The sequence below is a fragment of the Pelecanus crispus genome, chromosome 1 (assembly GCF_030463565.1).
Source record: "Pelecanus crispus isolate bPelCri1 chromosome 1, bPelCri1.pri, whole genome shotgun sequence".
Lineage (NCBI taxonomy): Eukaryota > Metazoa > Chordata > Aves > Pelecaniformes > Pelecanidae > Pelecanus > Pelecanus crispus.
This window is the reverse complement of record NC_134643.1, coordinates 158,649,861-158,667,542: the sequence shown is the minus strand read 5'-3', so window position 1 is coordinate 158,667,542 and position 17,682 is coordinate 158,649,861. Positions and strand designations below refer to the sequence as shown.

At 44.2% G+C, this 17,682-nt stretch overlaps 1 protein-coding gene across 1 annotated transcript in view; it reads left to right on the top strand.

Moving 5' to 3' along the window:
- Positions 1-2,516: 2,516 nt before the first annotated feature.
- Positions 2,517-17,682, top strand: part of TMEM255B (transmembrane protein 255B) — a 79,377-nt gene continuing 64,211 nt past the window's right edge. Inside the window, exons 1-3 of the mRNA XM_075710477.1 lie at positions 2,517-2,577; positions 11,130-11,272; positions 16,031-16,093. Of these exons, the coding sequence (XP_075566592.1) occupies positions 2,517-2,577; positions 11,130-11,272; positions 16,031-16,093 (267 nt within the window). The remainder of the gene's footprint in view (positions 2,578-11,129; positions 11,273-16,030; positions 16,094-17,682) is intronic.

Below are 17,682 nucleotides of genomic sequence, written 5' to 3'. Positions count from 1 at the left end.
CTGGCTCAGCTAGATTTTTATCCATTCTTTCTCTCTGGTTCTGCAGTTTCTAACCCCTCAAACTGCAGCTCTCGTATTTCCTTTCCTGCAGGTTCACTCACTACTTTAATATCCTCTTTCAGGGTTGTTACTTACCTACTGGGTCTACAGTTGTTCTTGTCCTATTCTAACATCTTTTAGGAGATGAAAGTGCTACACAGGATTTTTCATTTTGGATTTGAAGTAAGTACATGATTCTTCCGCATTCAAATGCTTGCATTTTTAGGTCCAGGCAGCCTCACCAATCCTTTTTTCCACAGTTTCTTAATGTTTGCCCTCTGATATCCAGGGCTGTAGGACCAGATCTATTTTTGACTCTCCTGAAATTTGCAGTGAAAACCATGAGTCATTCATCAAAAGTTATTTTCTATAATCAAATTATTTTTGAAAGGATTTATAATGTCCTTTTTGTTTACTGAAGTCTAAAGCAGCTTCCCTTTGGGCTGTTGTGTCTGTTCAGTGGCTGCTGGTAGAAAAAGTTCATTGCCCATCACACCCAAGAATACATGCTGTATACGGTATCTGTTTTCCAAACTGTCTGGGGAATTAGAGTCTTTCCCAACCCTCCCTGTTATTTACTGTTAATGGAAATCTCTATCTGTACCCATCCCTGAACCTGAGGGTCTATACCAGAATTTTGGGGCTTTTTTATCACTTTTACCCACGGTTACTTTCAAAGATATGTTTTATTTGTACCATCACCTTTTCTGTCTTCTCAATCTATTACTTCATTAATTTCTATTAATAATTATTAATAGTTAGTACAAATACTACCTCTATCCTCATTTTTGTCTTTTCTTCAACCCCTCCAGGATAGAGGACACAAAGAGAAAAAAGTGTCTTTGTGGTTGGCCTTAGCTCCTGGCTTACTTGGCTTCATAGACTCAGGTGGTACCTGAGAAAGTTGTTTCTTTCTGCCTAACCATTTTCTGGGGAAATCAGCCAACGATCAAAGACGTTAAATACATATACACATACACACTTAGAGGTTTGAGCAAAAGGAAACCAAGAATGTTAAATAGAGTTGCGTTTGTTGCAAGTGGGAGAACGAACACACCTTAGCGTAAGCAAAGCCCTTGGCAGCCTATCAAAAACATTGTCCACAAAAAAATGTGCTTCTGTTCTCTGCTATGGGGAGGTCCTGCGGAAGGAACAGGAGGCACCAAAACAGCACAGGGGCTGTTGGCTGTTTCTTCTCAGTTGACTCTTTCAGGCAGAAGTCACAGGTGCCTGCAGTCGATAGCACTAGAAGCAGCAGCCAGCAGTTCCTGGGTGGCAGCAGGACAAGCGGCAGGATATGCTGTGGGAATGAAAGCACAGACAGAAAGAGAGCCAGTGAGGTTGCGAAATTGATAGACACCACCTAAGAAAAAGAATAGCCCTGCAGTATCTCTTGACTATTGACGTTGCCTGTCTTAGCCTATGCCTACCTTAACCTATGTCTCCGAGATGCCTGTTTTGGTTACTACTTTTACTGATATTTCTGGTTGCTGTGGTATTTTGTTGCGGACTGATAGTGATTTTTTAAAAAAAGAGGAGAGCTGAAAGGAAAGCTTGATAATGCTGATCTCCACCAGGTGACAAACTGGTCCTCTGCCATAGCCCAAGAACAAACCAAGAAGGGAAGCCAAGCCTGGGACACCGGTAGAACATATAATGAATTTAGTTGTTAACCACTACGCAAATAAAGACCTAGTCCGTGCCCCTCCCTTGCCCCCACACGCTCGAAGGTCAGCCTGGAAGCGAGCTGCTCACGGTGCACACGGATAGTCGGGAGGAGAAGGCTGCCAAGCCAAAATACACGGAGAGCTGTGGCCTCGTGAAGGAGAAACCAGAAGGCAGTGAGGAAACGGACCTGCACCTGGAGCCGGCCTGTGGGACTTTGTGCCACATCTTAAGTTTTTGGCCACCACATCTTAGTTTTTGGCCAGGGTGGGTGGACCGGGGCAGAGGCAGAGCCCGGGGAAGGCGAGGGGTGCAGCGGCTGAGGGGCCCTGAGTGAGATGCCCAGCGCGCCCGCCCTGCCCACAGGGGCCACAAGGCAGCTCGCCCATTTTCAGGCCCCTGGGTCAAGAGGCAGGGGCCTGGGCCTGGGCCTGGGCCTGGGCCGCTCGGTTTTACGGGGGCCATCCATCGCCCCTCGAACGCGACCCTGCAGCACCGCCTGAAGCGGTGCCCTGACCGCTGCGGCTGCCGCCGAGGCGCTGCGGGCGGGCGACCGAGGGCGGCGGGGCGGCGGCCGGGGCCTCCCCGTTGCCCGCTCAGGGCTGCGGGCACCGCCGCCGGCAGGCGGGGGGCGGCGGGCGGCAACGGCCGGTTCGGCGTCAGGCAACGACCGCCTGTGTGGTGGCACTTGGCACCGCTCGCCCCGCCCCGGGCCCCGCCGCGCTCCCCGGCGGGGCGGGCCCTCCGGGCCGCCCGCACCCCGCGGCCAGCCCCGGCCGAGGCGCGGAGCAGAGCGGAGGCGGCCGCGGAAGATGATGGCGCCCTCGGCCGCCCCCGCCGTGTCGGGTCCGCTGGCCGTGCTGGACCCCACAGGTGAGCCCCGGCAACCTGCCCCGCCGCAACTTTCCTGCCCCGCCGGCTGCGGGAGCGCCGGGGACGCGGCGGCGGGGGAGCGGGAGGGCGGGGGCTGGACGGCCGGGCGAGGCTGGAGGGGAGCTGGGGGCTTCCCCTTTTGGGCAGGGGCAGCGCTTTAGTTGGGGGGGGGGGGCTGGAAAGGCTCTGCCCGGGCTGTGTCCCGCAGAGTGGGGGCCCCGAGGGGCGGTGCAGCCCGAGATGGCCGGCGTGGGGCACGCTGGCTGGCTCACCCTGGCTCGCTGAGGTGTTTAAAAACACCGGGTTTTTCTGTGGAGCGTTCCGCCGTGCTTAGTGACTCGCTGTGCCGCTGGTTTAAGATGCGAACGAGTAGCTTTGTACGGGACGTCGACAGAAGAGCGCCTGTAAAGAGGGAGCCTTCCTCTGCTTGGTGCCGGGGGCCAGCTGCCGCGCTGGAGCAGGGGGACGGGCCGGTGGCAGCTTTTTGGGCACTTGGCATCCCAGCCGGCTGGCAGCGGGTTGTCTCCCTGCCCGTTTCTACCGATTTAGGGGTTGGTTGCTCAAGTGGTTGCGCTGCTTGTTATTTACAGCGTTACGTCCTGAAAAATAAAGGCGTAGGCAAAAGGACGGGCAAGCATTGCGTTATTGTTAAAGTGAAATTCATTAAAGCCGAGGAAATACAGAACTTACTGCTCGGAATGACTCCGTGTAGTGTTTGAAAGGATGAGCAGAGACTTTCCTGTGGACCCAAGGGTTGTAACGGCCAGGTAAAAAATGTGTTAGATCTTGATTTTCGTCTTAAATTTGGAGGAAAAATCGTGTGTGTCAGTGTTGAAGAAGTAGCAGTGGAAGATGTGCTGTAACTTAAAAATGTTTTCAGGTAATCAGTGGAAAAAGAAGAATCTGTATGCTAGCTTTAAACCAGTGATTAGCTGCTCATTAAATTATTTATTAGTGAAACAATTGCTGCCAAAGCAATGAAGTCATAGTCATACTGCATGGTATCAGTTACTATAGCTATACTACATAGTGTCAAAGAAGGGTTTGTGCAGGTTTTTTGTTTGGGGCTTTTTTTTTTCCTTTTAATAGAACTGTAAGAGCACAGCAATGTTTCCTATGGTCTTGAATATATAACACACTCACGGATTCTTCCTCAACAAATTCATAATAAAGATAAGAGAGGAGCCTGATAAAAGCTGCTATCTTGTGGCTCAAAACGAATGCTGTTGCATCTGGTTTAATTAGTTCAGCACTCTGGACAAGTCAAGCATTTAATCAGAAAAGGGAAAGTAATCACCAATAGCAGGTGTGAATATCTCCTAAGCATCTCAGTTCATCACATTTAATTTTGGGAGGCAATGTAAGATTAATTCAATTTCACTGGCATAAACCATTTTTGAAAATATGCAATGAAAACCATAGCCAAGAGAGAGCTGGCACTGAAGTGAGCACCGCAGTAATTAAAAATTATTAATTTAGCTCCAAACATCTTCCCTTAAATATGTTCTTGATAGCAGCAAAGCAGCAGATACCTTTGATACTATGTTCCTCTGGTGATTTTCTGCTTAAATTATCTTCTTATATATGGTTAATGCCACTCTCTGAAACATGTCACATTTTTTAGTAGTATTCATTAGGTAATAAAATGCACTGTTTTTTCTGCTACAAAACTTTCCTCCCTTATCTTTTCTCATATTAGGATGCTAATGTACATTGGGCTGGGGCACTATTTGGAATAAGTGGTTCCATTTAGATGTCCCTAACTAGATCAAAGAGGAAGGTATGAAATTGTGTGGTGCTAATAGTCAGCAAATGTGATGGTGATCCCAGCAAATTGCTACATCCTGCAGTGATTCTTCCCTTGCCAAAAATCATTCCACACTTTTTAATAGACTTTATGATGTCTGGAGCTGGATTTTAAAAGGAGCGGTGAAGTTAGAAAAGTATAGTTGCCTTGGTCTAAATGTAGACTTTTTTTTTTTTTTTTGAGTTAAATTGTAGATCATATGCAAGTTTTCCAGAGTTGGGAGGTGCTGTTCTGCTCTATTCTTTCTTTCCCTTGACCATTGGATGCATTCCGTACCATCAACATGTTTCATCGTAAATTTGTTTGTTGTCCTTTTAAACTCACCCTTTGCTTCATTCAAATCCAGACCCTACTATTCACCAATAGATCTACCACTTTGCATTCTACCACCAATCTGATCCATACCCTCCCCACAAAACCTTTCATTTTCCATAGTCTTCCTACAATTGAATTTATCCCCCAGCCATCATAAACAGAGCATTGTAAGTATAATTTTGTTTTCTGCAACTGATGAACAGACAAAAGATTTTGCTGAGTCCAGCTGAGCTTGGTCTTCAGCAGGCACTTTTTACTCTCTGGAGAATGATCTCAATTTCTCTCCTCACAGGCCTTTCTCTGTCCCAAGGAGACAGCAGTCTGGTGTCTCCCCTCTTTATCTTGATGGCGTTGTCTTTCCTTCTGTTGGGGTAGCAGGGCTGAGTGGCTCAAGCAGGTACTTTGCCTGACAGACATTTAGCAAGCAAAGCAGAGAGTGTTTCTGGGACTGTCCTTTTCATGCACAATTTAAATCTATGCCAGGCAGAGCACAAGCCACGATGTGGAAGCAGCATTACCTCTCTAATTTATCTCCCAACTTTTATTGTAGTGCCCGTTGCTGCAGTATCAAAACTCAGTTAATACTTCACTGGCCAAAACTGCTGAAGAATATTGTCAGTAGAAGGTAATAACATGTTCACACCCTCTATTGACCCCGGCCTCAAGCTAATGCTAGTAAGGATATGATCAGAAGATTTCTTTCTACACGTTTGATTTTTGGTATGCTAGAGATATGAATTTGAAGCTATAACTAAATTGGAGTAAGGTCCAGACTAAGAGTTTAGATGTTCATACTGAATCATTGTTAAAGAAGTTAAAGGGGATGAACGTCAAAATTATTCTGAGAGTCACTGCAGTACTAAAAAAATTGGGAAGTCAATAGCCTACATTAACTGTTTCCTGCACTGTAGGAACATCGGTGTTGGAAGAAAATTCAGCCTAGAAATACTGACAGCAACATTTCCTCTGCTCTTAATTTAACTGCTATTCTTGTATATGGTCGGCCTTCGGTCCAAGCCCTGCCACAGAGAGTGTCAGGGAAGAAGGCTGGGCCAGTCCCTCTGTCTGTGCTGTGGACAGGCCTCCTCAGGGAACAGTCTGGCACTGGGTTTTGGCTGGTAGGTACATTAAAAACAGATCCAAAAAACTGTATGGCAACTGCTACAAACATCAGTAAACAATGGCCCGAAAAATCTTGGGAGCCAACATGACCGAAATAGCAGAAGGGAGCTAATAGTAGGAGCCTTTTGCAGCTGTAGCCTTTTTTGTCTGAAGGTATGCTGCTTGACAAATATTACTTAGGCCTCACAATATGCTGGTGACTTATATATATGTAATTTTACACATTTTGATAGATACAGCAAAGATTTTTATTGATGCAACTAAGGAAACACAGACAGAGCAGAAACCTATTTAGACCTGATTTCTAACCATCCTTTCTGAGCATGTGGCAGTCTTTGAGAACAAGGGCTTGTGTCAGTCTCTGCTCCAGAAGGGGCTTTTCTGCACTCCTGCCTGTAAGTCATCTCCACTAAGGGTGGAGTTTATAGCTAACTACGTGTAGTTATGAGAGTTTCCAAACTGGAGTCTGAAAAAGAAGAGATATGAATGGATATTTGTATCTGATTTGAGATGCAGCTGATAATAGATCAACAAATGTGAGGATTGAAGGGTATCACATACATAAATTGATTATGCTTTCTGGCACACATACATTTTGAAGTTAAAATGTAGTTCAGTCTGAAAAATGACCCTACACATAATTACATCCTTTTCTGTTTTATCTCACTAAATCCACATCCAATTTGCTCCAATTACAAATAAGAGCATGCTTTTCCTAAGACATTTTCCTGCAAACTCCATCTAGGCAAACTTATGCCTTTCTTTTTTTTACATCACTATTGATAACCAAAACTCTGGAGGGCAGGTTGGACCCTTAGTTTACCTCCATGCAATCTGATTAACCTTTGCCAGTACAGTGTTACTTTGAGAACAATGTATAGGTTTGTCTCCTCAGGCACTTTTCATAAACGCAGACATTCAGTGGTTTCAGAAGCGCTTGGCTGAGGAGCGTCTGTCCCATTGACTTTCAGAAGGTTTGTGTTCCTATGTCCCTCTAGAGTATGTCTACATTGCAGCTGCAGTTTCATAACAGTGGATATGAGCACACATACCCAAGCCACCTTCAGTCTAGCTGTCTTGACTATCATAAAACCATAGAATAATTCAGGTGAGAAGGTACCTCAGGAAGTTGCTAATCCAACCTCCTGCTCAAAGCGGGGTCAACTATGAGGTCAGACGAGGTTGCTCACAGCGTTTTCTTGTTGGATCTTCAAAACCTCCAAGGATGGAGACAGCACAACCTCTTTGGGCAACCTGTTCCAATGCTTAACTGTCCTAATGTTGAAATTTTTTCTCCTTATGCCCAGTCTGAAACACTTCTTGTGTTTCAGTTTATGTCTATTGTCTTTTGTCCTCCTGCTGTGTACCGCTATGAAAAGCTTGAGTCTGTCCTCTTGACAACTACTTCATAGGCACTGGAAGACTGCTACTAGCCCTGCTAAAAGTCATCTGTCTTGGTTTTGGCTGGGATAGAGTTAATTTTCTTCCTAGTAGCAGGCATAGTGCTGTGTTTTGGATTTAGTATGAGAAGAATGTTGGTAACATGCTGATGTTTTTAGTTGTTGCTAAGTACTGCTTAGAATCATAGAATCATAGAATCATAGAATCGTTTAGGTTGGAAAAGACCTTTAAGATCATCCAGTCCAACCATTAACCTACACTACCAAGTCCACACTAAACCAATCAAGGGTAGACTAGACGAAACCATGTCCTGAAGTGCCATATCTACCCGTTTTTTGAACATTTCCAGGGATGGTGACTCCACCACCTCTCTGGGCAGCCTGTTCCAATGCTTGACTACCCTTTCTGTAAGAAATTTTTCCTAATATCCAACCTAAACCTCCCCTTTGTTTTAGTGGCAATCAGGATGTCATCCACATATTGCAACAGTTTTCCTTCCTCAGACGGGGCTTCCCTTATGCTGGTCAAGGACTTTTCAGCTTCCCATACTCTGCCAGGTACACAAGAAGCTGGGAGGGGGCACAGCCAGAATAGTTGATCCAAACTGACCAGAGGGCTATTCCATACCATATGACGTCATGCTCAGTGTATAAACTGGGGGGGGTTGGCCGGGGAGCAGCGATCGCTGCTCGGGAACTGTCTGGGTATCGGTCGGCAGGTGGTGAGCAATTGCACTGTACATCACTTGCTTTGTATATTATTATTATTATTATTATTATTATTATTATTATTATTATTATTATTATTATTATTATGTTATTATTATCATTACTATTTTACTTTATTTCAATTATTAAACCATTCTTATCTCAACCCAGGAGTGTTTCTCACTCTTACTCCTCCAATTCTCTCCCCCATCCCATCGGGGTAGGGGGAGTGAGCGAGCAGCTGCGTGGTGCTGAGTTGCTGGCTGGGGCTAAACCACGACATCATCTCATCTCTAGGCTGGGCAAGCCTTGTTCCCTCAGCCTCTTCCCACACAGCAAGTGCATCAGCCCCCTGACCTTCTTTGGGGTCTTCTGTTGAATTCACTGCAGTTAATTGATATATTTCCTGTACTGGGGGTCCAAAACTGGATGTAATATTTTATGTGGTCTAAAAAGTGCTGAACAGAGGGGCATAGTTACTCCCCTGATCTACTGATGATGCTCCTGTTAATACAGCCCAGGATGCTGCCTGCTGCCTTTGCTGCCAGGGCACGCTGCTGGTTCACGTTCAGCTCATTGTCTACCAACACCCCCAGGTCCTTTTTAGCAGAGCTGCTCCCCAGCCTGGCAGTCCCCAGCTTGTATCATTGCAAGGCGTTATTCCTTCCTTTCCTCAGGACTTTGCATCTGTCTGTTGGATTTGGTAAGGTTTCTGCTGGCCCATTTTTCCAGCCTGCCTAGATCCCTTTGAATGGCAGCCCTGCCCTCCAGGGTATGGACTGGCCCCCCAGTTTTGTGTCTTCTGCCAGCTTGATGAGCAGGCATGCTACCACTTTCTCTAGGTCATTGATGAATACATGAAATGGGACAGGTCCCAAGACAGACTGCCAAAATACTCCACTTGTTGCTGGCCTCCAGGTAGAGTACAATCCATTAACTGCTCCCTCTGAACCCAACAATCCAGCCAATTTTTTAACCATTGGCTTGTTCACCCATCCAGACCATGATGTCCCAGCTGGGTTATGAGAATGTTGTGGGGATACCATGTTAAAATCTTTGCTAGATTTGAGGTAGAACACATCCACTGCTCCACAAGTCCAGTCATTTTGTCATAGCAGGCAGTTGGTTTGGTCAGGCATGATTTGCCCCTGGTAAATCCATGCAGACTCCTGCCAATCACCTTTTCCTTATGTGCCCAGAAATGTCTTACCAGAGGATTTGCTCCATATTTTTGGTTCCAGTCCCCCAGGAAACAAAGTGAGGTTGATTGGCCTGTAATTCCCCGAATCATCATTTTGGCCTTTTTTAAAGGTAGGTGGAGCATTTGTCTTTCTTCAGTTATTTGGGATTCCCCGATCTCCATGACTTTTCAAAGATGACAGAGTGCGGCAGGGACGTCAGAGATTTTTTAAAATCTGGTCGATATATTGAATGAATCATTTTAGTTTATGGGAAGAGAAACTGATTTGTGGAGTTAAAAGTCTGAAGTCTGCTTTCCCCTCTTGGCTATGTGAACTGGTTTCATTGAAAGAACTGCCATTAACCCCGTATACTTGGTGAAGAACTGATTGATAATGAAGAACCTCTCCACTTCCATGTCCCCAGTGATCCTCCATGGATTAACAGGGAATTGCCAGAGGCAGACAGCTGGGGCACAGGCTGGAGGGGAGACGTCTGGGGAGTTTTATGAATTATTTCTTATCTTTAGCAGGAAGACTGTACATGCAGGTGAAAGAGGCTTGCTTAAGCTCAATAGATGATATTTGTCTTCAGTAACGTTGCTTGCATTTCATACTAAAAGACTGGACTCATTTTGGCTGGTTGTTCTACTGGAGAAATGTCAGCAAGCAGATTTTTATTATAAATGCATTTATTTATTCATTGAAATTATTTGACTTGGTTTGCAAACATCACTAATCTAGCCTGGCTTTTGAACTGTAAACATTTAACTCAATTACCTGACTTTAAATTTGCCATATAACTCAAATGGCTCATTGCGAATGGCTTCTGCTTGCTTTTTGACTTTCCTGCATTGCCCTTGCTTTTGCTTACAGCAGCACCATCACGCCTCGCCCACAGAGCCCAGTCCACACAAGGCTGCCTCCCCCTCTCACCTAAGCCATCCCTGGCGGGGGCTGCTGCCCCCAGTATTTGGTGCAACACCGCAGCCTCTGCCCCCTCCCGAGACTGGGCGCGCAGGCAGCTTCGTGAGGCTGCGGAGGGGAGAGACGCGGGCCCTGCGCTGTGGGCAGGTTGTGCTCTCGCTGGAGCTCCGTGCTGCCCCACTGCAGCCGAGGGTACCATGGCATGGCATGGCCCAGTGCTCTAGGGGTGATCCTGCACACGCTTGCCTTGCCTTTCAGAGCAAAAAGGAGTGGAAAGGGGGACCGCAGTTTGATTCATTTGTGTGCCTTTTGTTAGTTAGAGTCACGTATCGATTGCTGTCTTTAAATAAGTCTTACCTAAGTCTGTGCTATAGGCTGGGGCTCTGATGTTAGTAGCCTGTGGTTGCAGCTCAGATATGCCACCGCAATAATTTAAATAGATTTAAAGTGGCTGGACGCAGGAGATGAGCCTGCCATTTTTCACTTTTGGGTATCTGAACCCAAATCCCAGTGAGACTGAATATATTTCACTAAGCAGCTACTGCTTTAAAAGGTAGTCCCATATATCATTACCTGATCAACTATATTACAGCTTTGCTTCAGAGATGCAGATTGGTTTGCTTACACTAGTAAATAGGAAGAGCACATTTGTTTTCATGATAGCACACAGACCTTCTGCTAATCTTGTTTAAAATACAAATTTTTATGTTCTGTCTGGGTAGAGTCAAATTGGCACTTCACGTAGGTAAGCGTTTAAGGCCTGCAGGATCTGACGTATGGATGTGAGCAACACTTAATTATAAACATTACTGAAGACAAGGCATAATTATCATTGTCACTGACTTTCAGTTCAGCTTAATAAAAACTCATCATCTCATGCATGTACCCAATGTGTGTGCATTAAGCTATGCTGAGCTCTAGCTAACTTTGTGGTTTTTAATTCCCTCTGTTGTCTGCCAGCTCTTTTCTGTAGTGGGAGAACAACAGTGGGTTAACAACAGAAAAGATTAACAAAAGAAAATCTTCCGTTACTTTGTATGTTCTGCCATGATTGCAATGAAATGCTCTCTTTTTTTCCCTCCCCACTCCCTACAGGACAATTTGCAAAAAGGAAGAAGACTTCGCTTTGGTTCACAGTCTCTCTGCTGGTAGTGTCTGTTTTCATACTGACCATAGGTCTGGCAGCGACCACAAGAACAGAAAATGTTACCGTGGGAGGCTACTACCCAGGCATCGTTGTGAGTAAAGAAACCTATTTTAGATTATTGGGTACAACCAGATAAATTATTATCAGCTGGATATGGGAAGCTCTGATTGATTAAAAAAAAAAAAGAAAAAAGTTCAGTCCTCTTGCATTTCACAGGAGAGAGATACTCCTTTGTTTTGATCTAGTTCTAGTGTATGATAAGGTAGGGGGGTAAACTCTGTTTTTCTGAGGTGCCCCAAAGGGGAGGCTGTTAGGGGGCAGAAGGGGGTGCAGGTTGCACTGCGCAGCAGTATGCTGGGCTCAGGGGCCTGTGTGAGAACCTCTGCTTGACTTCCCACTGATCTCTTAAATGTGGTCATATAAGTGACTGGACAGTAGGCATGGGTTAGATTTAAATGACCTTTTAGAGGTTTACTGTGTTGATAGCAGAAAGAGCCACTCTGCTCTTGCGTCCATGTGCCAGGAATTCTGCTGTGTCCATCACAGGGAAAGCCCTGTAGATGGGCATATGGAAGCTTCTCCCTGGAGCCTGCCTAACATGTTCTTGTGCAGTCTTGCTGTCCTCTTGTACAAGATGCCCTTCTGAAATCCTTAGTCTTGTTTTTGTCTTGGGAACAGACCACTTAAACACGTTCCTGTACTGGGCACAAGGTTCAAGTTGTATCTCCTTCGCCCTGTGGTGCCTCTGTGACTTCTGGGGAGGGGCAGCCCTGCCAGGTCCTTGCCGGTTCAACCTCCATGGCCCTTTCTGATCTCAGAAGAACAGATCAGTCATATCCAAAAGGGTGGAAACCCCTGGAGTCAAAAAGTTTTTTGAGATGCCTGGGCTGAGTTTTAAAAAAGAGGAGTACGGACAGCAAATAGAGGAAGGCCCATCTGCCTTGTTTGGTCTCTCCAAGCCAGCCAAGAGGAGGCAGAGGGTGCAAGGTGAAGAAAGAAACTCATGTACTTCGAGTTAGGCACCTGCTTAGGTATGTGGCAAAATGTGTTGTAAGGTATCATTATTTCTTGTTCTCTATGGAGTGAAATGCCCAGGAGGAGGGATATGTATCTTTTAATACTGTGCATACATTTTGCATTGCCATTAATAATTTGTGAGTTAGAACTGTTCCTCCTAAGCAAGCCCTCTTACATCTTAGTGTCATGCTGAGAACAGGTCTTTCAGAAAGATAATTTTGGGATAATGATCTATAAGGAGTGGTGTTTTAAAAATAGAACAAAAAAGTGGTTCCAAGAATAAAACCTTAAAAGAATTAATTTTCCTTTCATTAAGCTAAAATAGATAGATTAATACTGATAAAGTACTGATAATTCTTTTTCTGTAATTTGAATTAAAATATTTTAGAAGACCATATTAGCTGCATTCATTCCCTTGAAAGAATTTTCATTTTTAAACTGTTGTCTTTAGTAAGTGTAATAAGTAATAAACCCATGTGCACAAACCAGTTTATTTCAGCATTTAGTTTCTTTTAGAAATAACACAATGCCTATTCACTCAGCTGAAAAAAATATAATCACTAAAATATTTTTTTTTAAAATCTTGGTGTCATTAATAACCAGATAGAATAGCTAGAATCTATCAGAACACTTTGAAAACAAAACTTTTTATTAATAATTTTCCTCCTCAAAAGATTGCTGGAGCTAAATAATTTTCATAAGATTCAGAATTCCTTTTGTTCACATGTGATGGATTATTGAAATAACTGAGAAAGAGTGATGGGTAACTGTCAGTGTAAACTTCATTAATACACTAAATATCCCAAACATTTAGCAAGAGTTAAAGGTGCTATGCAAACCTTGCATGATATCTTGCCAAAAGCCTGGTCAGAGGTGTATGACAGCATGTCATATATGCTGTGTTCCTGCCTCATTGCCAGAGGTTACTGACTCCAGTGCAACATTGACAGATGGACTACGGGGTAGCCTCTCCTCCACCTCTGTGCAAAGTCAGCCACCTCTTTCAGAATAGATTCATAGAATTGTTTAGGTTGGAAAAGACCTTTAAGATCATCAAGTCCAACAGTTAACCTAGCACTGCCAAGTCCACCACTAAAACATATCCCTAAGTACCACATCTACACGTCTTTTAAATACCTCCAGGGAATGAGCTGACTAACCCTCAAAAGGTGCTTCTCTTCTCCGCTGACAGTAGAGGGAGCTTAGAAAACCAACATAGCACTGATCCCAAACTTTTACATACCTAAAGCTAGGGGAGTAAATTCAACACTGCATATTTAACTGTTGGGCTCAAAGAAAAGAAAGATTATGAGGACAGACAGTGTTAATTACAGTTAAAAATAAGGTCTAGTGCTCACATAATTCAGTAGCAAAATATTAACTTGAGAGCTGGTAGGTGAGATCTAAATCTCCACTGACCTTAGGTAAGGGATTTTGGTCATAAAAACCATTTAGAACTAGTCTCTATCTTGCAAACACCTGCAAATGTGAATAAGACCATCCACTTGCATAGATTTACTTGCATCTAGAAGCATTTGCAGAGCAGGGCTTTAGGACTAGATCCATAATATAATTTGGGCTTCTACTTAATTTCTGTTGGCTTCAAGAAGAGATAGGTGCCTTAATTACTCTGCATATTTTGTGACTTGTAATTTGTTTTGGAAAAAGGTTTGTTGTAAATACGTCTTTATAGTGGTAGGTATTATATGTGTTTATGCATCCAAAGTAATTTAACATAAAATGTTTCTGTGTGTAGATGAGTTAGTATAGTGTTCCACTTTGGAAGGTGCCTGCATTTAAGTAGATTACTGCTTGATCGTCAGTTTAGGTTTAGGGCTGTCTTTGTGGAATGGGCTGCAAAGCCAGAGTTGGAATTTCTTCAACCTCACTTCCTTATAAATATTGCATATACTTAGATATTTAAAGTAGCTTCTCTATGACTGCTGCTTATGTTATTTTCATTTGCTATTTTTATAATCTTTCAAGTCTACAGGGTACAATTGTCCCAGTCACCATACTGACCTGGACTCTCAGAGTTCCCAACCCAAATAGCCTGTTGTCTAAACAGACAAAAAAAGCAGTGCCTGTGACCCTAAACCAATCTCAGCAATGCTGTGGCTTAAATCATGATCTCTATCTATGGTTCTTCATCTGATTTAATTGCTATTGTTCCATATTTGCTCATTTTTCCTTCATATGGGTAATATTACTCTCCTCTGTGTCCCCTGCATCAGCCGTAAATGGGGCTTTCTGGATTGTTCCTGTTGGGATGAAAAATGGGGCTTGAAACCAGGTGTCATTTTTATGTAGTTATCTTAATTTACAAAGTTGCTGTCCCCTGAATGGAGTGTCCTTGCTCACAGTTCCAAGTCTCTCTCCTATTCAGCTGTCAGCATGGATGCATTTGCGCACACTTTCTTTTTCAAAGTCTCTGCTTTTAGTCCTTGTGCCTTCCTTTCACATAAATCTTCCCAAAGCACTCAAGAGCAAATCTCCTTTCCCTACATTTGCTTTCTTGAGAGGCAGTGACGGATTCCTGTTGTGATACTGAGCGAGTAAAGTGCTTGCAGGAGATTTGCTTTCTGCTGTGAGCAGTTGTGCATAACAGCAAGGAGTTCATGGGCATTGCTCAAGCCCTTGGCTGGGACGTGTAGTCCTTAAAAACTTAACTTGTGCTTGGAGGAGAGGCTCTGAACCAGATTCAGAGACCTCATTCCAGAAAGGGGGCTTAGATTCCTTAGCAGAAATGTCATGCCCTGTCCATGGGGAGGGGTGGGTGGGAGCTGAGGGGGTGACAGGGGGTGTGTTGGGGCAGGGAGGAATGTCAGCCCCAGTGAAGAGGGAAGCAAGGAGAGTGGAAGTGATGGGGGATTGATACCGAGGTGACCGCAGGGCAGCGTGTGGCCAGGCAAGGCAAGGAGGGAGCTCTGTGGAAAGAGCCGGCTGACACCTGCACCTGACTGCTTCTCAGTCTGTGGCCAGCTACATCTCAGGTGTGTGGCACCAAGGAGACCCCTTTTCTTCAAGCCTGTGGGGGTCCCGACTCCAGGAAGGTCTGATGAAAGGCTGGTCTTGCCTGTTGCTGCTTTACCTCATGTTAACAACGAATCCAAGGAGTTTCTACCTCTCCAAACCTTCATGGGCCCATCATAAGAAGAGGGCTTTTCTTGCCAGCCTGGTGTCGAAGCAGCACTGGTAGGAACAGTAAGGCCAGCTTACTCCAGCATCCCTTCCCCCTCTCTCTCCTGTGGCTGTTGGTGCTGCAGCTGTACCATGTTGAAACTAATTGTACTGGTCCTTTTGGCATTTTAGCAAGAACTTTTTCTGGGATGTGTGATAGTGTTTAGTCATTAAAATTGAACAAACTGAACCCTAAAGGTTTGAACTTGGGTCTATTGTGTGGCAGCAACACATCCATTTTTTGAGGAAAGTTTGTCTGCAGTTGCCTAAAGCTTTGCAATTTTCCAGATTAATGATGTATGGGCTAAATGTATGTGTTCTTTTCTCCTACTTCACCTAATTTTTGCTTTATGCTGTGTAAAACTATATGTGACTATGGTAACGGTAGCCAGGTTATAGAAGCGTATGTCTGTACAGGCTTCCATTTACTACGTGACAAGTTTTGCTTTGAAATATCAAAGAGCTGCAGTTCTGGTCATTCTCTATTACATTATGTGATTTATGTCCAGCAGTAACTTCCACCCTTTCCCCTGACCTACCGAAACTAGCCCATCTGTATGATACATCAGCTCAGGTATCACTGTAATGCTTTGGTAAGTTGACCAAATAAGCTGACCTCATGTATTTCTGTTGGTTTTGTTCTTTGCCTTAGCTTGGCTTTGGATCTTTCCTAGGGATTGTTGGCATCCACCTGGTAGAGAACAGAAGACAAATGGTAAGCAACAGCCCTTTTTGTTTTAATTTTTTTGTATCAGAATGTCTTAAAAACATGAAAAGCAGGGATTTTCAGTTGACTTAAAACTGCTGCATCTGCTTCAAAACATTAGTCATTTGTTTCACCATTTCTGAGAAGTTTCAGAGAAGCATGAATCGGCCAGTGAATCCATCTGTACAGGGCAAGGGATGGTTTCACTTCTGACAGAAGCAGCCTGCTTTTTTTTACTGAATTACTTCCCTGCTGGTTTAGTGAGTTGAATCGACCTAGGGCAGGGTCAGATGAGTGCCAGAGCTTGTCCAGGACCACGTAACTGGGAAAAGGATGGGAAGAGAGACAAAACGCATGGGTTGTGCCAGTTTGGGCAGCAACGAGGCACATGATCAGCTCACCGTAATAAGTGATCTCATCCTGTGCAAGAAGTTTAAGTCAGGAACACTTTCCTGAAACTATATGGTTTTAAAAGAAGAAAAAAACCCAGAGCTTTTGCTGTCAAGGTCCCCTGGCTCAGTCAGACAGGATCTGATGACACTGTGTGGTTTGTTTTTAGATTTAGCTTGGCTTTACAAACGCCTTGCTATTGTTTACGTGAGGAAGTCATAGAAAGTCCTTGGGGTATCTGGGTAAAGGGAAGTGTGTAGGACTGAATTTGTGGAAAGTCTTACACTTTCCTTGCTCTCGGCAAAAAATAGCAGTGTCTTGGTTGAATAACAGCATGTCCAATGTGCATTTTACAGTAGGCTGATTATGGCCAAGCATCATGAAATATAATTAATTTCATAATGCAGAGACTTCACTGGTATAAATCAAGAGTAGTGTTAAGCTCAAAGGAGGAAATGATGGATTTACTTTGCTTTTTACTAACAAGTAACTACTTCACTTACAAGCAGTCTGTTGTGATCTCCTGTTCTCTTCTTCGTAAATGCAGTCTTGTTGTCACTATTGTAGGCAAAGTTCTTCCATAATATCACTTTTTTGCATTGCTGTTAAGTTTCAGTGATGTATTTGGAAGTATTTCCCTGCTTTTAACTTTTGTTTCTAGCTGGGTTTCCCAAAGGATGAGATTTATAAAGCCATGATGTTTGTCTGTGTTTTTCTCTGCTCCCTATTCCCCATTGCATTTTTTGAATGTGTTGACCAATTTCAGGCAAGTTCAGCAGGGAGGCAGAGACTTCAAAGGTGTGCAATTCCTTCAAGTTTTATGAAACTTCACAGGTGGGTAGAGGAGAGAATTATGAGTTAGTTCCTCCATGGTGGTAAAGGCTGCAGTGCCAGCTCATCTCTTATTAAACCCTAGAGAATCCAATGGGACATGACCTGTGAGACACAAATCTGCAGCAGGCCAGGCCTCGTTAATTTTGCTACTAACCAAACAGCTTATTTGTTTTTAAGAACTATTGCCCCTGATTTCTACATCAGAGACCAGGATGAACAGCAGGTTCCAAGTGGCAGACTCAGTGGTGGGCAGATGAAAATACCTTTGTCTTCCGCAGCATTCATGCTACTTTACTAACAGGCATAGCATTTTAGGGTTGTTTTATCTTTCAGTTTTTCTCTAATCTGCCTCTTATTTTTCTATCACTTCTGTC